The sequence below is a fragment of the Molossus molossus genome, unplaced genomic scaffold, assembly GCF_014108415.1.
Source record: "Molossus molossus isolate mMolMol1 unplaced genomic scaffold, mMolMol1.p scaffold_m16_p_3, whole genome shotgun sequence".
Taxonomy (NCBI): domain Eukaryota; kingdom Metazoa; phylum Chordata; class Mammalia; order Chiroptera; family Molossidae; genus Molossus; species Molossus molossus.
The window spans coordinates 131002527-131027839 of NW_023425366.1; the positions used below are offsets into that span (position 1 = coordinate 131002527).

The following is a 25313-nucleotide window of genomic DNA, read 5'->3' on the forward strand; positions in this document are numbered from 1 at the left end:
CAACTTATATCATACACAAGAATAAACTCAAAATGGATAAAAGACTTAAATGTGACTCATGAATCTAGAAGAGCCCTGGCCGATTTGGCTCAGCGGTTAGAGCGTCAGCCTGCGGTTCACAGAGACCTGCGTTTGGTTCCTGCTAAGGGCATGTAGCTCAGTTGCAGTTTGTCCCCAGCCCTGGCTGGGTCATGTGGGTGGCGGCCACTCGATGTGTCCCTTTCACGTTGATGTTTCTCTCTCTCTCTCTCTCCCTCCTGCTCTATCTAAATGGAAAAATGTCCTCGGGTGAGGATAAAAAAAAAAAAAATCCTAGAAGAAAATGTAGGCAACAAAATTTCAGACATCATACATAGCAGAATTTTCACTGATGCATCACCCAAGGCAAGAGAAACAAAGGAAAAAATGAACACATGGAACTACATCACACTCAAAAGCTTCTGCACAGCAAAAGAAACAACCATCAAAATGGAAAGGGAACCCACTATATGGGAGAGCATAATTGCCAATGATACATGAGATAAGGGGTTAATTTTCAAAATACATAGAGTGCTCATACAACTCAACAACAAAAAAAGACAAAGAACCCAATTAAAAAATGGGGAGAGGACCTAAATACACACCTCTCCAAAAAGGACATAAAATGGCCAAGAGACATATGAAAAAATGCTCAATATCACTAATCATTAGAGAGATGAAAATTAAAACAACAGTGAGGTATCACCTCACAACTGCCAGAATGACCGCCATCAACAAATCATCAAACAACAAGTGTTGGTGAGGGTGTGGGGAAAAGGAGACTCTAGTACACTGCTGGTGGGAATGCAGACTGCTGCAGCCACTGTGGAAAACACTATGGTGTTTCCTCAAAAAATGACAAATTGAGCCCTGTCCGGTTTGGCTCAGCAGTTAGAGCGTCGGTCTGTGGTCCAGAGAGACCCGGGTTTGGTTCCCGCTAGGGGCACATATCTCAGTTGCAGTTTGTCCCCAGTCCTGGTTGGGTTGGATGGGTGGCAACCACTCAATGTTGCCACCTTTCACGTCGATGTTTCTCTCTCTCTCCCCCTCCCACTCTATATGAACAAAAAATGGAAAAATGTCTTCAGGTGAGGATAAAAAAAAAAATTAAAAATTGATCTGCCATTTGATCCAGTGATCCCACTTCTAGGAATGTATCCCAAGAAGCCTGAAACACCAACCAGAAAGAATATATGTACCCCTATGTTCATTGCAGCACTTTCTGCAATTGCTAAGATCTGGAAACAGCCCAAGTGTCCATGAGTAGACAAATGAATAAAAAAGCTGTGGTACAGCCCTGGCCGGTTTGGCTCAGCGGTTGGAGGATTGGCCTGTGGAGCAGAGAGTCCCGGGTTCAGTTCCTGCTAGGGGCACATACAAAAAAAAAGAAAAGAAAAGAAAAAAAAAAAGCTGTGGTACATGTACACAATGGAATACTATGCAGATGTAAGAAAGAAAGATCTCTTATCCTTTGAGATGACATGGAGGGACCTGGAGAGCATTATGCTAAGTGAAATAAGTCAATCAGAGAAAGACAAATATCACATGATCTCACTTATTTGTGGGAATATAATGAACAAAATATACCCAGAGACATAGAAAGGAGTATGTTTCAGACTGACAGACCTCAGAGGAGGGGAGTGAGGGGGGAGAGATAAACCACAGAACTTATATGCATGTGTGCATAACCAATGGACATAGACAACAATGCTGGAGTGTGGGGGTAGGAGGGGGAGGAGGGTGTCTAGGGAAAAAAGGAGAAACATCTGTAACAAAAATATATTAATAAAAATTGAGAAAAAAAAGAAATAAGCTGATTAAATTATAGGACAGCCAGGATAAAAGACATTCCATCAGGCATCTCCATAGGAAATAAAGTCATTAAAGGGGCAAAACATCTGATGAACCTCAGCAATTCAGATTTCAAGGATACGTCAATAAACAATGTTCTGCACAATTCTGAGGAGAAGACAATATGACAGAGTGCTCCTCTCCGCCAGGTCACTCTCCAATACAGAAGCAGTGCCAGCGCTCTCACCAGGCGGACGAGGGAGTAAGTCCCTTTCTGGAAGGAAAAGCCATCAGCCAGCAAATGCATGAACCAAAATAAAGAACTCCTACATGGTCTGTGTTAAAAGACCTGAGTTTGAGTGATGAATCTGTTTAAATATAGACATAAGGCTACAGAACAGGAGAGCTGTGGTGGCAGAACAAAAATGTGAATGTTATAAACCATGACAAAGTGAAAGGTGAACCATCATCAACAACACAAGGAACCAGAGGAGGGGAGATGAAGGGAAGAGGGAGAGTTGATCACCACATAGTTCATTAAGAAATCAATGAGCCCTGGCCAGTTTGGCTCAGCAGTTAGAGCGTCAGCCTGCGGTCCGGAGAGACCCGGGTTCGGTTCCCGCTAAGGGCACATACTTTGGTTGCAGTTTGTCCCCGGCCTTGGTTGGTCATGCGGGTGGCAGCCACTCGATGTGTCCCTTCACGTCGATGTTTCTCTCTCTCTCTCCCTTCCTCTCCCTCCCTCCCACTCTATCTGTACAAAAAAATGGAAAAAATATCCTCGGGTGAGGATTTAAAAAAAAAAAAAAAAAAAACAAGAAATCAATGAGCCTGGATGGTGTGGCTCTGGACTGAGTGTCACCCCATGGACTGAGAGGTCCCCGTTCGATTCCCGGTCAAGGCACATGCCCAGGTTGTGGTCTTGATCCCTAGTGGGGGCATGCAGGAAGCAGCTGATCGATGTTTCTCTCTCACATAGATCTCTCTCTCTCCCCCCCCCCCCCTTCCTCTCTCTCTAAAAAAATCAATAAAAACATATTTTAAGCCTGGCCAGTTTGCTCAGTGGTTGAGCGTTGACCCATGCACCAAGAGTTCACTGGTTTGATTCCCAGTCAGGAGGTGGCCAATAGATGTTCTCTCTCATTGATGTTTCTATCTCTCTCTCCCTCTTCATTCCTCTCTCTCTAAAATCAATAAAAGGAAAAAAAAAATATTTAAGAAAAGAAATTAATGAAATTGGTCTTACATTGAGTTATGTGTATTTACAAATGAAATACAATGTCAGGATTTGCTCTAAAATACAAAGAAAGGAAAAGGAGGGGGAGGGAGGGAAGAAGGAAGAGAAGTGACTATGGTGATGGGGAAACGGATGAAACAAAAATTACAAAATATTGATGACTATTAAAGCTGGATAATGGGTACCTGGCCATTTATTATACTGTCTTCCTTACTCTCATGTATTTTTAAATTTTGACAATGAAAAGCTAAAACACTACAACAAAATTAGATTAAGTGACTTTTTTAAAGCATAGTGACTTTGACCCCTAATAATTTAAATTATTTTCTCAGTTATTGTTTTAAAAGCAGCTCCTTAGGAACTCTTGTAGTAAGTAATGATTTATCTGAAGTTCAGTACATCCTCTAGTTTCATGTTGACTCCTTTTCTTCTGCTAGATTAAAGTAAAATTAAATTTAATGCCTTTATTTAAAAATAGGACATATCAAGAGGTCCCATTCTTACACAATCCTTCCTTGATCTGTCTGCCCTGCCGTCCCCAGTGTGTCTGTGCCTAGAGAGAGGGCTAGCAGGGTGCCATCAAAAGTTGTTTCTGTAGACCTTGCTTTCATTTTTGTTCTTTTCAATACTTCTGTTTACATTGTTAAAAGTAATTTAATTCTTTGTATTCATAGCACCTATTATTTGTATACAAATAATAAAGTCATTACTCTTTAAAAGCTGGTGTTTTGGTCTATGCAGTCACCCACAGTGTGTAGGTTTCACCCCGACCCTGCCAGGCTGGGAGTCACACATTCAGACGCCTCCAGGGAAGCAGTTCGACACCTCCCACGTGAACTACGAGCCCTGGTGCGCTAATGGCCTGTTCTGTTTCTCTGGGTCCAGGAAGCATCTATGAATTTTATTTCCTCAAGCAAGGTGGTGGACATTGGTACACATGGACAGACTACATCACCAAGGAAGAGGAAACTATCCCAACCAATGCAAAGGTAAAGAGGGACTGGCTGGCCGTGGAGCTTTGGTCTCCAGAGTGACCCGATTCCTCCAAGGTAAAAGAACCGACATCTGCTCTGTGTTAGCGCTGTAAAGAACGTTCTTTAGAAAATGTTTCAAACTTGAGCTGGGTTGAGCCTTCAAAAGCATGGACTTTAGAATCAGAGAGACCCAGATTTCTTACTCAGCATTCACCCTCAGTTTCCTCAACCAAAAAACAACAACAACAACAACAAAATACTTAGATGAGTTGCAAGCACTGGAGACAATAGTATGAACACGGGGCCATAGTATGTGCGAGCTCAGTAGTGGGCACTGCTGACTATTCATTGTCAGTGACCCGGCAGCACCACACCACCTCTCGGACATCTCACACAAAGCTCACTTGCCTTTTTTAAATCCCCAGAGAAAGTTTTCCTTGCTCAGCATTCTCGGCAGAACAGGTCCTGATGAACAGTTTCTCTGGTTAGCAGGTGACCCGACAGTTGCTCCTCACGTCCTGTGGAACGCCCTTCTGGGTGCACTTTGAGACTCTGTAGTGTCTGCTGGATGTGATTATCCTTCTGGGTGATGGCAGACCGCTCAGGCCCTGGCTGGAGTGGTAGACAGTGGACTGGAAAGTGGGAATAGTTCCAAGTCAGACAGCAAGCAGGACCATAGCTACTTGTGCAGAGTTCAGGGCCCACCCTGGGGCTGAGTGTTGTGAAGAGACCCCAGCACTGAGATCCTAAACTTTAATTCTCCTTAAAGAGCTTAGTCACCTGAATTCCAGGGGGTTCAAATCTTGCTGAATTCATACAAATAAAAGAGTCTAATGCAGAACATATTCTCAGTTCTGCTGTAGACCTTGTCAAACAATTGTTCTAGACCCTGACAATAAAATCTGTGAAACCCAAGTCGCTTTAGATTCCCAGTCTTGGCAGCGTAGCAGACGTCTCGCCCCTGGCTCTGCACTCAGCATCGCTCACAGGCTATGTCTTAGGACAAGTCAGCAGCAATCCTCCAGCCTCTGTTCTTTTCCTCTAAAAACTGAGCTAATCACACGCCTGCCAGAGGGTTATTGGGAAGATCAGTGGATAACACAGGCAGAGCAGCCTTGATCAGCACCTGCTAATTCTCTTTCTCTCCACTGAGATTCCCTGGCCCTGCGTTACCTTTCTCCTTTGATTAAATTACTTACCAAAGAAGCCAAGCCTTTGTCTACCTGCATACATGGGGCTACCATGCTGCACAGACCAAACCATTCACATAAACCAGTGGGATGGTGCTTCCTGGAGCTGGGCAGCACAGGGGCCCATGTTCACCAGCCCCTTCCAGCCTGGACGTATAAGGACTCCAACAGGACATATATCTTGCCCCTTCCACTGCCCCCTGGAGGGACCAAATGGCTTATGACAGGGTTTGGGTTGAGAGAGGCAAACTAGGTAGGGTGTTCTACTCAAGGTAACGGATTCCAGGAGCCCAGGACCAAGCCCTTAGAGTCCAGCTGGAGGCTGAATGCCAGGAAGAGTGTTGCAAACTCCATACAGGAAAAAGGGTTAAGAGGGGGTGGGTCCTAGAACAACGAATCTGAATGTTGGGAAAGTGGTCAGGAACAAGCACAGGGAGGGGTGGAGAGTGACACCCAACCCTTCTCAGCCGAGCAGTAGAGATGGCACAGAGGCAATAGTCTGGTTCAGAGCAGTGGTCTCGGAGGGCAGCACCCATCGCCCCATTCTTATTGTGATTCGTATTGATCACATAACAGTTTAGGGGTTAAGAATATAGACGTTGGAATCAATCTGGGATTTAAATCCGTGCATATTCACTTACTTGCTGTAACTTGGGCAAGCTGCAGAAGAGCTCCGGGCCTCAGTTTCCTCGTCCACAAAACAAGGGACAGTAACACCCATCTTTACATGCATGATCGCGTTTAATCTTAAACCAACTTAATGAACTAGGTGCCATTATTACCCCATTTCACAGATTAATAACCTGAGGCCCCTGGAGCTATTAAATATGTGTTCAAGGTACAAAAGTAAAGGGGCGGAACTGAGTGGATAGTAAGGATGGAACTGAGTCTTCCGAATGCCTTGGCCCAGCCTCCTGGGCCCAGTACCGAGGCTCTTCCATGTCTTTGTGGTCCAGGTCTCAGAACTCATCATCCCCACCATGGAGACAGCCCGGCAGTCCTTCTTCTTGAAAACCTATCTGGACCATGAGATTCCGGTGCTATTCGTGGGTCCCACAGGCACCGGCAAATCAGCCATCACCAATAACTTCCTCCTCCACCTTCCCAAAAATGCCTACCTGCCCACCTGCATCAATTTTTCTGCCAGGACCTCAGCCAGTCAGACCCAAGATATCATCATGTCCAAGTTGGATCGACGGCGGAAGGGCCTCTTTGGGCCTCCCATAGGGAAGAAGGCGGTGGTGTTTGTGGGTAAGGCATTGGCCTGGATGTGAACACAACCAGGTCCTTCCACTCCAACCTGCAGTAAGGCGGGACCTCTCTTTGTAGGGCCACTCTACGGTTTCTGGTTAATATAATTCAGTATTCCTTCTTTCCTCTCCTCTTTTCCTCCTCCCTCTCTTTCTCCTTCCTCCCCTTTCTTCCTTCTCTAATTTTGCCTTTTCTTGTGTCGCCTTCTCCCATTACCAAGTACCTGTTGGCCATGTGCCACATGCCAGCTTGCAGTAAGTGAGACAGGGTCAGGCCTCCTTGTTGAGCCAGGCTCCCAGTTTCTCCCAGGTCAAGCTGAGCCCTCAGGTCAGGCCAGGTGACCCTGGGTGAGATGCAGTCCCAGAGGGCAGAGCAGTGTTGGCCCTCCTGCATCTCCAAAAGCAACACACTTGTGATGAGACCCTTATTCCACTTTGTGTCAGATAAATATGTTGTCAGTAAATGAAGAAACCCAAAAGTTGCTAAATAAATATTTGCAAAGTCAGCACATTGATGTTTCCCCGCATTTTACCAAGCACTTCCTCACTCACCTCAGGTGAGCTTCGTGGCCCTGTGAGGTTGCCAACCTTCATTACCACTTTGCTGGTCCAATCACTGAGGCTCCAGAAGCTTAAATTCCCTGTTCAGAGTCAAATATCTAGAAAATTCTGGAGCTGTGACCCAAACCCAGGATTCTTGGTGACAAAAACATTTTCCACTAGAGTTCCCATTTAGTTATGGTAATTCCCCACTCTTCTGAGTTGTTTCATTGTCTTTATAATGCATGCATTGCCCTGGCCAGGTAGCTCCGCTGCTTAGGACTTCGTACCAACATGCCAAGTTTGCAGATTTGATCTCTGGTCAGGGCATGTACAAGAAGCAACCAATGAATGTATAAATAAGTGAAACAACAAATTGATGTTTCTCTCGCTCTCTCTCTCTCCTTCTCCCTTTCTCTCTAAATAAAAAACAAAACGAAATTCACATATTGATAATGAATATTGCACATATCTATTTCCTTGCCAGCTAATATCAGCTCTCTAAAGGCAGGGATCCTATTTTATTTTATTTTTATTTCTCTTCCTTTCTTCTTTCTTCCAACCTGTTCTCCCTTCCTATTGTTATGGTATATCCCAAAACAGTTTGAGTGGTGAACACACAATACAATATACAGATGTTGTAATCTAGAACTGTACACCTGAAATCTATATAATGTTATTAACAAGTGTTACCTCAATAAATTCTATTAAAAAGAAAATTTAAAAAAAAAAAAAAAGTTTAAGCTTTGCAGCCAAACCGATCTAGATTCAAATCCCCCTTTTTAACCCTATGCATATTGTGACTTAACTCCCATGTCCCTCTGTTCCTTACGTCCAACATAAAGGTGATACTGTCTTCCTTACAAAGCCATTAGATTCAATGAGATAGTAGGTGTAAAACTCCTAAAATGTTACCTGACATAAATGGCATCAGCCATTATTTCATTGGAGAGAAATTGAAAGAGCTCCCAGCCCTGGCTGGTTTGGCTCAAGAGCTGGAGCATTGGCCCACAGACCGAAGGGTCATCGGTTCAATTCCATGTCAAGCACAAGTACCTGGGTTGCAGGTTCTATCCCTGGTCCCAGTCAGGAGGCAACAAATCAATGTGTCCCTCTCACATCGATGTTTCTCTCTGTCTCTCTCTCTTCTCCTCCTTCCCTTCCACTCTACCTAAAAATTAATGGAAAAATATCCTCGAATGAGGATTAACAGCAACAAAAGAGCTTGCATCTGACCGAGTGCCTTCCACGTGCAGAGACAGGGTGATACGCTCCTGGGGAAGTCAGTCCCTGCACTCGAGAACACAGCCTACCCTCTTTGGTTTTGCTCCACAAAAGCCCTGGTCCAAAACCTTGCTCCACAACATTGGACTTTGATTATTCCCTGCTGGTCAAATTAAATACCCTCTTAGCTGGGAGTGTGATTGTCTTCCTTACTATCCCCAGAAATCACATCCCCCCAAATTAACAAAATATGTAGCACACAGTAGATGATCAATATATTTTGTTTGAGGGAATGGGAAAAATTAAATGCCTGTTGATGCCAACCTATGCACCCTTAAAGTCACAATAGGCAGAGCCCAGGAAAACCTCTTCCTATAGGGTCAGAATGTCCACTGGCTGAGCTCTGTCCAGAGTGGGGGTGGGTGTGATTCTCCCAAGGAGGAAAGAGGCATCTGTTGCCTCCATAAACTCACAATGTGTGGCCCTGGCTTCTTCCCCAGATGACCTCAACATGCCGGCCAAAGAGGCTTATGGGGCCCAGCCCCCCATTGAGCTCCTGAGGCAATGGATTGACCACGGTTACTGGTTTGACAAGAAAGACACAACCAGGCTGGACATCGTGGATGTGCTGCTTGTGACGGCCATGGGACCCCCCGGGGGAGGAAGGAATGACATCACTGGTAGGTGGAAGAGAAGTTTATTCCTCCCCACCCCCTGGCAGAGCCAGACCACCTCGGGCACTGTCTGATGGAGGGTAGAGAGAAGTGTGTTGAGGCAGGAGCCATAGCAGTTTGGGCCAGCCCCAAGGAGTGGCATCAGGAGGCCATCTTGGAAGCTGTGAGTGGGATGAGAAGAGTAACAGAGTCTCAGATGAAGAGGAGAGATCAGGCGGCCTGTATTCTAGGAGGGAGGCTGGGTCAGGCGTTCTCAGCCGGGGTGCATGACAGTTCACCAGTTGTGTTTGTTGTAATTCTTCATATTGCCAAAGAGAGAACAGTTAACCCAAAGTGGCCTAAGCAAAGTAATAATAAATAATAATGATAAACAAGTAAATAAGATCCCCCTCCCACATCAATTCATCATCTGCTGATTCATGAATATGTTTGCTTAGGATACAACTTGATCTACCCAGGATCTGTATTTTTATTCTGAAATACATTCTTGCATAAGAATATTAGTACCATTTCCAGACTTAACATTCTGTGACCTTCTCATCTGGAAAAGAGGAAAATGGGCAGGATGACCGCATTTGGTAACTGTGTACCTAAGAATACAGACTCAAAGTGATCACTACCATGACATACACTAGTAAAATGACTGGACATTAAACAAAAAGAAAAAGTCTTTGGGCCATTTAGACAAAAAGAGCACATGATTTATAAGAGAAAATTAGATTATTTTAAGACTTTTCAACTGCAATGCCTTATGCCATAAGGCAACAGAATGACGTTTAAGGGAACAAAATGAGAGTCAAGACTTTTATAGCCAGCAAAGGACCTTTAAGGATAAAAGCAAAACTGTTATCAACACGCAAGAACTCAGAGACTTGTTTCCATAAGCCCTTTCTCTACTAGAAAACGGGTTTCAGATGATCAAAAAACTATAGACTATATCTCAATAAAACTGACATATAGATATAGATATAAATATATAGGTATCTAACATCAGATAGATGTGGATGTGTGAAGACACCAAATGAACAGCAGTTAATGTGAAAGGAAGAGTGGGTTTGGGACGTGGGCGGTCGTGAGAGGCGATGCCCACTCTCTGCAAAAGCGTTCCTGATGGTCCATCTGTGGGCACACAGTGCCTCTATTCTTTACAGACACGCTTGAGCCCTGCACTGGCACTGCCCCCAGAGCCCCCGTGCAGCACGGCAGCCACTCGCCACATTTACTCTTGAGCCCTGAAATGTGACTAGTGGGACTGAGAAAATCAGTTGTAATGTTATTCATTATTCATTAACTTAAGTTTACGGAGCCACATATGGCTAGAGGCTGCCCGCCATGGTGGACAGCACAGCTCAGGAACTTGAAGCCGGAGAGAGAACCAATCCCGGGTCACAGAACCCTGGCCCCGTGGTAAGAGCATGTGTGCATGTTTTCCAGGGCGGTTCACCCGCCACCTGAACGTCATTTCCATCAACTCCTTTGAGGACGACGTTTTAACCAAGATTTTTAGTTCAATTGTTGACTGGCATTTTGGGAAAGGGTTCGACGTGATTTTCTTAAGGTAAGAGGTTCCTGTGTCTTCCGGGGTGTTGGCCTGGGTCCTCAGTGCTGGCCCCTCCTTGACTGGTCTACACTCTCCTTCCTCCCAAGGTATGGCAAGATGCTGATACAGGCCACCATGACCATTTACAAAGCTGCAGTGGAGAATTTCTTGCCAACTCCCTCCAAGTCACATTATGTGTTTAACCTGCGGGACTTCTCACGGGTGATCCAAGGGGTGCTGCTCTGTCCTCACACCCACCTGCAGGTCAGCCACTGTCATTTCTATCTCCTGAGAGTCATAGCTGACTGTTAGAGCACTGGTTCTGTGCTGGGCATGTGCTTAACGTTTTATTTATCTTTTAAATTTTTTCTTTACTGATTTTAAAGAGAGAGGGAGGGAGAGGGACAGGGAGATAGAAACATCGATGAGAGAGAACATCGACTGGCCGCCTCCTGCATGCCCTACACTGGGAATCAAGCCCACAACCTGGGCATGTGCCCTGACTGGGAATCAAACCGACGACCTCCTGGTGCAAGGTTGATGCTCAACCACTGAGCCACCCCAGCCGGGCGCGTGCTTAACGTTTCATAAGCATCATCTTGTTTCATCCTCACATCAACCATGGGATTTAGAAGCTACTTGAGAATTGCCGCTTCAAGCACACTCTTCCGCTCATTCAAATAATCAACTCTGGATTTTTCAGGACATAGAGAAACTTATCCGGCTTTGGATCCATGAGATTTATCGGGTCTTCTATGACCGTCTGATTGATGATGATGACAGACAGGTCTTCTTCAACATGGTGAAGGAAACCACCTCTAACTGCTTCAAGAACACCATGGAGAAGGTCAGCCAAACCCTTGGGTCCTCTGGCCTCAAAAGTGGTCCCCAGTGCTTGACCTGGTTAGTCTAGGAGCTCAGGTTCCCTTCCCAGGGGAGACTCTGCTCTGCTCTCTGGGTCTCAGGTACCAGTGTTGGGCAGTCACTGGATCGGTTGAGATACCACAAGGCCCGACTGTGCTCCCCTTTCCTGGGAATGCATAGGGTTTGAACCACCAAAGAGATTGACTTACAATGTTATTGTTTGTGCATTTTCCGGGTCAAATAAATTTGTGAGTTGAGAAATAAACCATGAATTTTTATGGTTTGATTGAGGCCCTGGTAAAACCAATTAAAAGAGTGTCATGGTTTCCCATTAATAAATATTTTCTATTTCCCATTTCATATAAGAAAAGTTGTTTTAAGAATCATCTTGTTCTGCCCTAGCCGGTTTGGCTCAGCAGTTAGAATGTTAGCCCATGGACCAAAGAGTCATGGGTTCGATTCTGGTCAAGGGCACGTACCTCAGTTGTGGTTCGATCCCCAGCTCTGGTCAGGATTGTGTAAGAGGCAACCAATTGATGTGTCTCTCTTACATCAATATCTCTCTCTCTCCCTCTCTCTCTCTCTCTCTCCCTCCCTCCCTTCCTCCCTCCCTCCCTCCTACTGTGTCTGCAAATAAATGGGAAAATATCCTCAGGTTAAAATTTAATTAATTAATTAAATGATGACTTTGAATAATGTTCTCGAAGGAAACAAGCTCACCACCTGTTCCCTTCCTCTACATTGCCCCCAACCCCCTGCCCTCCTGCTTGGGCCACTGGCTGAATGCCTGGCTGAGGCTTACCTTTCCCACAGGTCCTCATCCATCTATCACCCACTGGAAAGATCACCGATGATAATATCCATAGCCTCTTTTTTGGAGATTACTTCAAACCAGAAAGTTACCCAAAAATTTATGATGAGATCACTGACCTGAAACAGCTCACCGTGGTCATGGAGTACTACCTGGAAGAGTTCAACAACATCAGCAAGGCCCCCATGTCCTTGGTCATGTTCAGGTTCGCCATTGAGCACATCTCCAGGATCTGCAGGGTCCTGAAGCAGGACAAAGGCCACCTGCTCCTGGTGGGCATTGGGGGCAGTGGGCGGCAGAGTGCCAGCAAACTGTCCACGTTCATGAACTCCTGTGAGCTGTACCAGATCGAGATCACTAAGAACTACTCCAACAGTGACTGGCGGGAGGATCTGAAGAAGATCATGCTGCAGGTCGGTGTGGCCACCAAGAGCACGGTGTTCCTCTTTGCTGATAACCAGATCAAGGATGAGTCATTCATTGAGGACATCAACATGCTGCTGAACACAGGAGACGTGCCCAGCATCTTCCCTGCGGACGAGAAGGCTGACATCGTGGAGAAGATGCAGGCAGCAGCCAGGGCAGCGGGCGAGAAGGTTGAAGTCACTCCTCTCTCTATGTACAACTTCTTCATTGAGAGGGTGAAAAAGAACCTGCACATTGTGCTTGGTAAGAAGAATCCCGGTTTTCCCTTTTCCCCTGGCTGTTTTGGGGTCTCCTGGTCGCCCCAAGCCCAGTCCTCTCACAATGGTGTAAAGACTGACCCAGCCAAGGTACTTGTCTGGGGACCAGTGCCTGGAATTTCTGTGGAAATTTCCACTCTTCTGAACAACTATTTTATTATTATTTTTATTATTATTATTATTATTTTTAATCTTTATTGTTGAATGTAGAATGTCTTACAGATGTTCCTCATTTTTCCCCCATTGACCCCCTCCTCCCCACTCCCCCCCGCCCCACTCCGCGTTTTCCCATACTATTGTCTGTGTCCACTGGTTATGCATATAAGTTCTTTGGTTTATTTCTTCCCACCCCAACCCCTTTCCCTTTGAGGTTTGTCAGTCTAGCAATGAACTTGTACTTAATCCCTTCACCTTTTTCACCCATTCCCCCAACCCCCCTCCCATCTGGCAACCAACAAAACGTTCTCTGTATCTATGAGAATGTTTCTGTTCTGCCTGTTCATTTTGTTTGTAGATTCCATTGTCGATAGATATGTATTCATTGCCATTTTGTTTGTTCATATATTTTCTATTTTTCTTCAAAAAGACCCTTCATCATTTCCTATAATAACGGTTTGGTGGTGATGAACTCCTTTAACTTTTTCTTGTCTGGGAAAGTCTTTATATGGCCATCGATTCTAAATGACAGCTTTGCAGGATAGAGTAATCTTGGTTGTAGGTTCTTGCTTTTCATCACTCTGAATATTTCTTGCCACTCCCTTCTGGCCTGCAAAGTTTCTTTTGAGAAATCAGCTGACAGCCTAATGGGAACTCCCTTGTAGATAACTAGCTGTCTTTCTCTTGCTGCTTTTAAGATTCTCTCTTTGTCTTGAACCTTTTGCATTTTGATGATGATGTGTCTTGGTGTGGGCCTCTTGGGGTTCATCTTGTTTGGGACTCTCTGTGCTTTCTGGACTTATATGTCTGTTTCCTTCACCAAGTTAGGGAAGTTTTCTGCCATTATTGTTTTAAACAGGTTTTCAATTTCTTGTTCTCTCTCTTCCCCTTCTGGCACCCCCAAGATGAGAATGTTGGCACGGTTGAAGTTGTCCCAGAGGTTCCTTACACTAACCTCATTTTTTTGGATTCTTTCTTCTTTTTGCTGTTCTGATTGGGCGTTTTTTGCTTCCTTATATTCCAAATCGATGGTTTGCTTCTTGGATTTACGTACTCTACTATTGAATCTGTGTAAATTATTCTTTATTTCACTTAGTTCCTCCTTCATTTCTGACTGTGCATCCATCATTTCTGACTGGTCCTTTTTTATGCTCTTGAGGCCCTCACTAAGTTCACTGAGGTTCTCACTAAGTTCACTGAGCATCCTTATAAGCAGTATTTTGAACTCAGCATCTGTTAGGTTGCTTATCTCCATTTTGCTTAGTTCTTTTCTTGGGGTTTTGTTCTGTTCTTTCATTTGGGACCTGTTTCTTGTCTCCTCATTTTGGCTGCCTCCCTGTGTTTGTTTCAGTGTATTACTTAATGAGAGGTATGGGGCTCGCTGAGACCAGCTGCTGCTTGTTTGAAAGAATTTAGGAAAAACCTGAAGCAGAATCCAAGACAGGCCAATCCTAAGGTTAAGCAACTGGCAACAGCTTGGGTGGGCCTGAAAGTTGGGTGGGGCGGGGCCTCAGGGAGTCACCAGGGCGGGGCTACCAGTGTGAGCCAGGTTGCTGGAGTCCAGATATGGCTTCTGTCTGCCACCCCAGGGAAGGGCTCACCAAAGGAACAAAGGCCTCTTACAGCACGTTTGTCCTGGAGAAAGCCCCCTCTCCAGCCCTCGCTCCAGTGCCAAACTGCTCAGTTCTTCCCTGTGTGTCTCTGGCGCCCCTTGAGCTGCCTCCCCTCCGAGCTTAGAGGGAGAGAGTCCGATAAGTCCGTGCCGGGCCCTTTAAGGAGCTGCCTGGGGCTCCAGCCGCCTCAGCCTCCCTGAGCCTCAGTTCCCGCTGGTTTTTCCAGCCAGAAGTGATGGGGATTCTCTTCCTGGCACTGGAACCCTGAGCGGGGCACCTGGTGTGGGACGGGGACCCCTCAGTCCTCAGGGAGGACCTTGCCAGCCGAGGTGTCCTCCTGATTTTTATCCGCCACACGTGGGTGTGGGACCAGCCCGTCCCCTCCGCCCCTCCTACCAGTCTCGATGCGGCTGCTGCTTTAATTCCATAGTCGTAGGACTGCCATTCAGCTTGATTTCAGGCGGTTTTGAATGATGGTTGTTCTGTAGTTTAGTTGTAACTTTGATGTCGTTGTGGGAGGACGCAAAACTGCATTTACCTACCCGCCATCTTGACCGGAAGTCTCACATTATTGAACAACTATTTCAAACCTATTGCACTCCCCTCGGTTCTCTGAGCTCTCCTCTGAACCCCGTCCTTCCCTTTAGTACATTACTCTGGTGGCCTCACATACAACATCTGGACGTCTTCTCCCTGTGAACGCCAGTTCCGGTCTGTCCAAAACCTAAGTGCTGTGTCAACTCTCTCTCTCTCTCTCTCTCTTTCTCTCTTTCACCATGTCCTATCCATCGCTATCTCCATGCTCTGTCATAGTCACCCACTCTCTGCGTCTCCACCACCCTCACATTGGCAAGCCACTGCTCTCTCTCCCCGACCTTACCTCTGCGACCTTCTATTTCCTCTGTCCACTCTTGTCCATGCCACACCTTTCTGTTCCACTGGGCCAGAGTGGGTGTTTTCCTCATGTATTGCAAATAGGATCTTTGTACACACACACATACACACACACAGACACACACACACACACATTAAAACACTTCAGTTGCTTTCTGATAGGATAAAAACCCAAATTCCTCAACTGTAGTTTTATAAAGTCATCTGCCAGGCTGTCCTCGCATCCTCTCTACTCTCATCTCAAACCACTTCCCCTTCTCTCTCTCCTTTAGCCACACTGACCTTCTCACACATCTACCTGTGCATCACACTTGCTGTACCCCTTGGGTCTAAACAAAAGAGGAATGACATTTGGGTATAGACACCACAATCTGTGGCCTGACAGGGTGGGACACAAGCGGATGCCCCATACTTCTGTAAGCAGGTGTACGTGAGGCATCCGTGGCCAGTGGATCAGAGGGCTCCACCACTCTGCAAAAGGGACTCTGGGATCTGGAAGGGACATTGATGGGTGTGGGAGACCAGTCACCGAATTCCCATCACAGAACTTCATGAAAATATCCCAGAAGTCCCCCACTTCCCAGGCATTCATCATGACTATTCCCAGTTACAGAGCTGGGGTACCAACATGAAACAGCCATCCTGCCCCACCAGAAGCCTTGGTAAGGCCTGCCTGCTGCCTCAGGCCCCTTGGAGGAAAGGAACTAACAAGGTCTGTTTCTCATTAGCCATGAGCCCCATTGGGGATGCCTTTCGGAACCGCCTAAGGATGTTCCCCTCACTCATCAATTGCTGTACGATTGATTGGTTCCAGTCCTGGCCCACAGATGCCCTGGAGTTGGTGGCTAACAAATTTCTCGAAGATGTGGAACTTGATGACAATATTCGGACAGAGTAAGTGCCAGCTTCATGCTACTGCCCCAGCCATATATTCCAAATTGAAAATCCAGATATTGGTTCTATTCTTATTATTGTTTTAAGATGTCTCAATTTAGATATAAAAAAATCTTCTATTTTTAAATCACATTTGGTTAGATATTTAATAAATAAAACACTTTTTCTGAAAAAGAGTAAGAGGGCATTGTTCAGGATTGTCTTGGAGCTGCACTGCTGTCCCAGCTGTAAGAGCGAGAGTGTGATAATGCGGTCACTCCGGGAACCTCAGCGCGGCCGCCCAGCAGGGCCGTGTCACCACCACTGCAAGGGGATGGGTGTGCAGAACAAACACACAGAACGAAAATAAAAAGCTAGAGTGAGGGAAGAGATGAGAGTGTCGACCGCCAAGGTGCCATGACGGCAGGGCGGTGCCACCGGCCCCGTCAGCCTCCACACCTCAGTGCCCAGCGATGCCGGGTCTGGACGCACATGAAGAAGGAGCAGGGTTCACAGTGTTCATGGCTTCAAGTTCTGTCTTAAGAACTTTGAACTTGGTTCTTTAGTCCGGAAAACCCTTAACCCGGATCTGTGGGTCCATGGACAGCACCCAGAGGGTCAGGAGTATGGACGGGGACTACATCTTCATCCTCAGACCCAGCTGGCATCTGCGTTTTCTTCCATGATGAACGTAGGCACCAACCCAGGAGGATTAGCAGGACCTGTGCCTTTGCTACCAATAGAAGTCACGTGGGTTTGTTTGTTTTCCGTAATTCATTTAGTCATTACAGATATTTCCTTCAAAACCATGGGAGCAGACCTGCTGTCCGATTGTGTTCAGTGCAGCTGGGCTCACGGGCCAAGCCGTGTCCACGGGAAGCGCCCCCTTTTCCACACCACAGCGGCGGAGCTGAGCGGCTGCTACACAGGCTGCGTGGCCCCCAAAACCGAAAACACTGGCTCTCCGGCTTTTCCCAGAGAAAGTTTGCTGACCCTGACTTAATGCACTGATGAAAGTCACATGTATGACTGTAATACAAATGCGGTTTTTAAATATTTTGGAAACTCTATTTCAACATAATTGTTTTCCTGTGTGATCCTACTTTACTTTCTTTATTTAAAAATATTATTCTGCAAAGTCCAGAGGCTTCACCAGACGACCCCAGGGTAAGGACTCTGCCCAAGCACTGGTGACTCAGCAGTGAGTGGACCTAGACATGACCTGGTCAGAGATCATTCTAGTAAGGACATCCACCCCCAGTCCTTGTGGCTCTGCTGGCCTGTTTGAGTCTGGGGCTCCGGGACCCCTCAGTGGGCCTGCTCACATCCTCGCGCTGCACCAAAGCTGTGCTCCGTGTGGCCTAACCACCTTCATGCTCTCGGCAGGGTCATCTCCATGTGCAAATATTTCCAGGAGAGCGTGAAGGAGCTGTCGCTCGATTACTACAGCACACTTCGCAGACACAACTACGTCACCCCCACCTCCTACCTCGAACTGATCCTGACCTTCAAGACACTCTTGAACAGCAAGAGGCAAGAGGTTGACATGATGAGGAACCGCTACCTGACCGGCCTGCAGAAACTCAACTTTGCAGCATCCCAGGTGAGAGCCCCAAGCAGACCAGGACAAGGAGGGCCCGGGCCAGGCAGGCACAGCGAGCTGCCAGTTCAGGCGCTGTGCTCGACGGGCCACCAAACAAGGACAGCGGGTGACCTGCTTTGCAGCTCTCGGCTCACTGGCCTCGGCCCAACCCCAGCCATATGGGGTTGTCCTTATAAAAGAGTTTGGTATTTTGTTCATATGGATTTTGGGGGCATTAACTTTGACTTAAAATATTGCAATAAAATGATATTTGTCTTGAGTACTAGCTTTTTTTTTGGTGCCCCCTTAAACGTTGAGCCCAAGGTGGGTGCCTCGCCTGCCTCCAGCCTGCCCTGGCCCTGGACGCTGTCGGGGGAAACTAGGCAGGATACGGCAGTGGTCAGGAGTGGGATTTGTGGAAGCAGACAGTCTGAGCTCAAATTCCAACTCTACAACTTACCAGCTACAGAGCCTGAGCTCCTGGGCCTCCGTTTCCTGTGTTAGGGAGGTGACACCAGGCTTTGCTTTGTAGAGCTGCTATGGAGGTTAGAGAGCTAACAGCACAAAATGCCCGGCAATGGATTATAATTTCTTTGCACTTGAAGCCACTGGACAAGCCATCTAAAGGGGGAGCCGCATCGGGCAGGACTGCAGCACCAGTAACAATCTGACACAACTAAGCGGTTTCCAGTAGGTCGACCCGTCGCTGAGCACAGCAAATGCACGGACTGGACAGCACGGGGTGCGCGGGAACCCCGGGGCCCTTCAGTGCTCTGTCCCTGGGAGTGCTGGGGCCCGCTTGGGGTCCTTTGCTTTCAGAGAGAGAGGTGTAGGTGTCCTACCACGTGCCCAGTGCTGTGTATAGGGAAGCTCCCCTCGGAGAAGCCCAGGCACAGAGAGGCAGGTGGCTGGCCCGAGGCCATGCAGCCTGGTGAGCAGGTGTCTCAGGAGGTCTGGCCAGACCTGAACGTCAGCACTATCCAGAGCCTGTGTGGTGACCAGGCCAGTACACTGTGCTTCGCTCAGCGGGGCCTGCTGGGCAGTGGCTTAGGGTCCTGAGACCCTCGTCAAGTAAGGGTCTGAGCTGCCTTAGGAAGCAGAATCAGGACCAGTGGCTGAAACTGCACGGGGGTAAATTCCGGCTCCTCATCAGAAAAATCTAACACAATTACTTGTCTGAAAAGTGGCACATCTTCCCTCAGAGGTGGTGAGTTTCCTGTCATTACAGGCATTCAAACAGCGGCCCAAAGGTCAGCTGACAGAAATGTTTTAGAGAACATCACTGTTGGAAAAGGTGGCCTTGAAAGTTCCTTCTGTCCCAGCATCTCAGCCACATTCCTTCACAGACTTAAGAACAACATAGGTTTTCCTGGCCGGATAGTTCATTGATTAGAGCATCATCTCGATAAGCCAAGGTTATGGGTTCTATCCCAGATCTCAACATATACATGACACAACCAATGAATGCATGAACAACTAATTGATGTTTCTCTCTCTCTCTCTTTCTCTCTCAAATCAATAATTTTTTTTAAATGTAGATTTTAAAAAATATGTTTTTATTGCCCAGCTGGTATGGCTCAGTGGTTGAGTGTCGACCCATGCACCAAGAGATCGTTGGTTCAATTCCTAGTCAGGGCACATGCCCAGGTTGTGGGCCTGATCCCCAGTAGGGAGCATGCAGGGGGCAGCCAATCAATGTTCTCTCTCATTGATGTTTCTCTCTCTCTTTCCCTCTCCTTTCTTCTCTCTCTCAAATCAATAAAGAAAAAATGTTTTTAATAAATAAATGTTTTTATTAACTTTTTAGAGAAAGAGGAAGGGAGAGAGAAACATCAGTGTGAGAGAGAAACATCCATCAGCTGCCTCCTGCACACCCCCTACTGGAGACTGAGCCCACAACCCGGGCATGTGCCCTAACAGGGAATCAAACAGGGACCTCTCAGTCCATGGGACATCGCTCACTCCACTGAGCCACACTGCCTGGGCCAAAATGTGGGGTTTTTTTTCCTAACTTGCTTTTGTTCTGACTCTCCCTGCCGCCAATACTAGAATGTAGGCTCAACAAGGAGAAATGCCATTTTTTAAAAGGTTCTATCTTCAAAAAGTTTAAGTTTACCATTGTGTCTAGTGTCGAGATAGTGCTCATTAACTACAACACAGAGTGAACTCAGTTACTAAGTATCGAAAGATCAAAGAGGCACACTCCAGCCAGCACACAGATCCCATGTTAAAATCAACTTTCTGTATACACATAGGTTGGGGAATGTTTTCGAATCCTGTTGCTTCAACATTTTCAGCACCAACGTGGCTCCCTGTCTCCTCACTAGGTGGCGGTCATGCAAATCAAACTGACCGCCCTCCAACCCCAGCTCATCCAGACGTCCGAGGAGACGGCCAAGATGATGGTGAAGATCGAAAAGGAGACGATAGAAGCCGATGCCAAGAAACTTCTGGTGCAGGCGGATGAAAAAGAGGCCAACGCTTCCGCTGCTGTGGCTCAGGGCATCAAGGTATGAGGGGCGGGGGCGGGGAGCCAGTGTTCCCACGGAGCCGACACGGTTCTGCAGGGCGTGTGTGGTCAGGCCGTCCCACAGATGAGAAAACTGAGGCTTGACAAGGGGAGGCGGCTTGCCAGCAGCACCCACCTAGCAGGTGACGAGCAAGTCTTCCTGACACCTGGCTGTCTCCAGGAAGGATGAGTGTTTTTCAGATGTTCTTCATCTCACTCAGAGTCAAGGCCTGTAAGAACCTGTGGTCTACCTCGTCTCTCTGACTTTCCCCTCACTCAGGCTGCTCTGGCCGCACTGGCCTCCTCGACGGTCTTTAAAAAACACAAGGCGCACCCCCAGCGCAGGGCCCTTGCCTGGAGTGCTGTCTCTCCTCCATCACACTTTTGCTCAAATGCTTGGCATGTCATTTGGGTGGGATGAACACTAACCCAATGACTGAGTGTTGAACCTAGAGTTCTCCATTTGAAGGTCCTGGGACAGGCTTCTACTTTTTTAGCTGTTAGAAGAAAACCTGACTTACACTCCTGTGCTGGTGTGTATCTCTCAAAGCACTTCAGCCGCACAGGTCCGTCTGAGCTCCACAGACACCTCGGATGTAGGGACAATGGGACGCCATCTGCAAGCCAGCAGCACGGAAGGTCACCACGGGGTGAAGTTGCCCTCCAGAGCTGCACAGCCAGTTCAAGGGTTTAGAATCCAAGGCATGGGACCTGGCTGAAGTGTTTCTGTGTTCCAGATTAGCCATTAGAAACTTGTTTTGACCATTCTCCTAATAAGAGCTTGAACAAGAAGCAGCGTGTCTGGCTTCTAGGATACATAAATAATGGGGCACTTTCTTTAAAAGGACCAGGCTCCCCGACTGGTTCCTCTCCAATGCGTCCTGAGACCTGACCTCTCGTAGGTTCCCTCGGATCCGATCTGTGGCCTCAGAGTCACACTGTGAATGTGTAACACAGGCAGCAGGTTGATGGGTCCATAAAAAACAGTGCCCTCTGGGCACTGAGAACCATAATCCAGCAGGTGACTGGCTATGTTCTGACAAGGTGATAATAATAGCTACTACTCGCCAGCACCATGGTGATTCCTCCCACATTCCTTCACTTAACAAGTATCTGTTGATGCTCACTGTGCTGGCACTGTCCTCGGCAGTGGGGACACGAGCGAACAAGCGGAGAAAATGCCTTCCCTCTCTGAGAGTAGTGTCTTCCGCTTGGACTGCGTTCCCTTTTCCGTCTAAGGGTCCAAGGCAAGGTCTATTCCCACTGTGCAGATGAGGAAATCATGGTCTAGGAGCTGGAAGACTTGTCCGCGGCCACGAGGCTGCCAGGTGGTGGAGCAGGGTTCTAGCCCAGAGCTGTCTGCTTCCACAGCCCTTGCATCCGGCCACAGCTCCAGGAGTTGCAGGCGGACCACCAGGGAGCACACATACTGGCACAGTCTGCTTGTTTGTTGTGGTTTGGGTTTTGTTTTGGATCTTGGAATAATTATCAACTTTTAAAAATCAAAAGACTTCAAGTAAAATGTCTAAAGTTTCAGCTTTTCTCAGAACACCAATCAGGCACCTGACATCACAGGACCTGTACTCTGGGGCTGCACCATCTGTGGTGCTGGGCAGGTGCCTCCGTGTGTGCCCGGCCCCTGGGCCCAGCCAGCCCACTCCCCATCGCGTGCTGCTGGCCTGGCCCCGGGAGGCTTCTGCATTTGCAGCCCCTCCATGGTTCATTCTAAAATCAGGCACATCAGGCCTCAATATTTGTTCAGTTTGCTCATCTGTAAAATGGGGATGCTAAGAGAAAACAGGTAAAGCTTGTAATGTGTCTAGCACAGTCAGAACTTAATAGCCCATGTGAGCTATTCCCCAAAACAGTTGTTCTTCACCCTGTACCAAGTGGGCGTGCCTGTTTGATGACAGCCAGCCTGTCGCCACACAGAGTACTTTCCAACCAGGCTTCTGCTCTGCAGTCAGGGAGACAGTGGCTGCTGGAGCAGGAGGCTCGTGGTGGTGTGAGGTCGGCGAGGCGACGGCCAGCACACGCACTCCTGCCTCACTGCGAAGGGGGAGGGCCGATGCACTGCACCCACCCCTGGACTGGGAGTGACATCCTGGAGGTGAGGAGGAGGGAAAGAAACTGTCTGGCAGGAGCCTGCTGGCCCTGAGCTTCCCTGAGGCTTTTGTGTGGACCCAAATCCTTGCCTGAACCTCGAGGCCCCGCACCTGTAGGACCACTAACTTCTGCTAATGTCCTCAACACCCCTCGAGCTGAGCGACCCAGGAGGGCGCCCAGCGCGGGGGTCCCCACTGGGAGGTGACGGACTGGCTGACACGACTCGGGCCCCAGCATGGGCTTCACCAGCACAGCAGTTGGACTAAAGCGGTGGATTCTTTCTCAGCAAATGGATCATTCCCTAATGAGGATGAGCGACGCCAGTGTCTGGAAGCCAGTGCCTTCATCAGCGTGCACTGGGCTGCAGGGTCGTCTCCACGTGGAATGTCTCTCGTCATGGAAACACGTGACTTGGCACCAATGATACATATGAAGAATTTTTTTTTTATCCTCACCCGAGGACATTTTTTGATATTTTGTTCAGATAGAGTAGGAGAGAGAGAGAGAGAAACATCGACGTGAAAGGTACACATGGAGTGGCTGCCACCCACACGACCCAATCAGGGCCGGGGACAAACTGCAACCGAGGTACGTGCCCTTAGCGGGAACCGAACCCGGGTCTCTCCAAACCGCAGGCTCTAACCACTGAGCCAAACTGGCCAGGGCTCACACGAAGAATTTTAAGACGTCAACTCTAACACCTTCTCTAGTTCCAAGTCTCCTTCCTGCCTGAGTGCCACATGGACTGCGTCTGCTGCCACTGCGCCTCAGCTCTGCTGCAGCTGCACCCGCGTTCTGTGACCTCCTCAACGTCGTGTCACGGTGTCTTCCCAACACGGCAGAATCACTGTCATGCCCACTTTAACGGGCTCCACCCATCACGTAGCCACCGTCCTCCTGGCGTCGAAGCCTTCAGCTTCCTGCCTTGTTCTCAGTGTTTCGAGAGTACACACTGGGTTTGTTTTTTTTGTCCTCACCCAAGGACACTTTCAATATTTTGTTCAGATAGAACAAAAGGGAAAGAGAAGAAGAGAGAGAGAAACATCGATGTGAAAAGGACACATCGAGTGGCTGCCACCCACACGACCCAACCAGGGCCAGGGACAAACCGCAACCGAGGCACACGCCCCCAGCGAGAACCGAACCCGGGTCTCCCCGGGGGGTGGAAGTCGTCTGACAATCCAGAGCTGTGGCCTCTGGTGTCCTCTGCCACCAGACTTAGTGCAGCTGGCGTGAGAAGCAGCAGGAACTAGTTTCACTTCCCCCTCTTGCCTCCCACTCTGACACACATTCGATGGCTGCAGTATGGCCTGGGGACTGAGCCATTACTGTCATCCCTTCTGATACTGGGAACATCTGACACCGCTCATTTCTGGGTGGGGGGTTGTTTGAATATATGAAGCTAAATAAAACATTGCTATCTGTTAATGAGAAGAGCAGAACACCTGAAGTAAAGAATCTATGATACACACACCTGTACTTGTATACATGTGCGCACACATGTACGAAAGTGGGACCACCTATCACAATAAGCCTACAAGATACAGACTTCAACACTTACTGCTTTGGCTTGGGATTGATGTTCTCTTGTGGAGTTTCGATTCACTCATGGCTGATCACCCTCAGGCGGGGGGCTAACAGAAGTCACTGCGTGAGAAGCAGGGGCCAGGGTCAGAGCTTGGATCTGTGACTGGCCGTCTGTGATGCCTGAGCTAAATTTGTTTTGCTTCCTGAGGTCTTCTCTTTCTTTCTTCCTTTCTTTCTTTCTTTCTTTCTTTCTTTCTTTCTTTCTTTCTTTCTTTCTTTCTTTCTTTCTTTCCTTGGATTTACTAATTGGACCCCTAGTTAATTTATAAGGTTCCTTCCTATTTTAAAAGTTATAATGTTAAGCTTTCTTTTTAACTGAGATATAATTCACATACCATTAAGAGTCACCCTTTTGGACTTCTGGTCAAGGTGGAGGGTAGGTAAATGTGGTATCGCGTCCTCCCACAACCACATCAAAATTACAACTAAACTGCAGAACAACCATCATTCAAAGCTGCCTGACATCAAGCTGAATGGAGTCCTACAACTACGGAATTAAAGCAGCAGCCACATGGAGACTGGTAGGAGGGGCGAAGGCAGATGGGCTGGTCCCACACCCACGTGTGGAGGATAAAAATCAGGAGGACACCTCAGCTGGGAAGGTCCTCCCTGAGGAGTGAGGGGTCCCTGTCCCACAGCAGGCCCCTAGCTCAGGGTTCCAGTGCCAGGATTAGAATCCCCATCACTTCTGGCTGGAAAACCAGCGGGAACGGAGACTGAGGGAGGCTGAGGCGGCTGGAGCCCCAGGCAGCTCCTCTTAAAGGGCCCACACATGGACTTACTCAGACTCGCACCCTCCAGGCTCCAGCATGGTGGAGGCAGTTGAAAGGCACCTGAGACATATGGGAAAGAACTGAGCTGTTTGGCATTGGAGCGAGGGCTGGAGAGGCAGTTTTATCCTGGACAGATCTGCTATCAGAGGCCTTTGTTCCTTTGGTGAGCCCTTCCCTGGGGAGGCAGACAGCCACCATATCTGGGACTCTAGCAACCTGGCTCACACTGTTTTCCCTGCCCTGGTGATTCCCTGAGGCCCCGCCCCATCCAACTTTCAAGCCCACCCAAGCTGTTGCCAGTTGCTTTACTATAGAATTGGCCTGTCTTGGATTCTGCTTCAGGTTTTCCTAAATTCTTTCAAACAAGCAGCATCTGGTCTCAGCTAGCCCCATACCTCTCATTAAGTAATACATAGAAACAAAC

At 47.8% G+C, this 25313-nt stretch overlaps 1 protein-coding gene across 1 annotated transcript in view; it reads left to right on the forward strand.

Moving 5' to 3' along the window:
• DNAH3 (dynein axonemal heavy chain 3) overlaps positions 1-25313 on the forward strand; it is a 229454-nt gene that overhangs the window by 165286 nt on the left and 38855 nt on the right. Inside the window, exons 41-50 of the mRNA XM_036279927.1 lie at positions 3932-4035; positions 6167-6461; positions 8725-8904; positions 10333-10456; positions 10546-10702; positions 11142-11285; positions 12116-12782; positions 16188-16353; positions 17719-17935; positions 20242-20424. Of these exons, the coding sequence (XP_036135820.1) occupies positions 3932-4035; positions 6167-6461; positions 8725-8904; positions 10333-10456; positions 10546-10702; positions 11142-11285; positions 12116-12782; positions 16188-16353; positions 17719-17935; positions 20242-20424 (2237 nt within the window). The remainder of the gene's footprint in view (positions 1-3931; positions 4036-6166; positions 6462-8724; positions 8905-10332; positions 10457-10545; positions 10703-11141; positions 11286-12115; positions 12783-16187; positions 16354-17718; positions 17936-20241; positions 20425-25313) is intronic.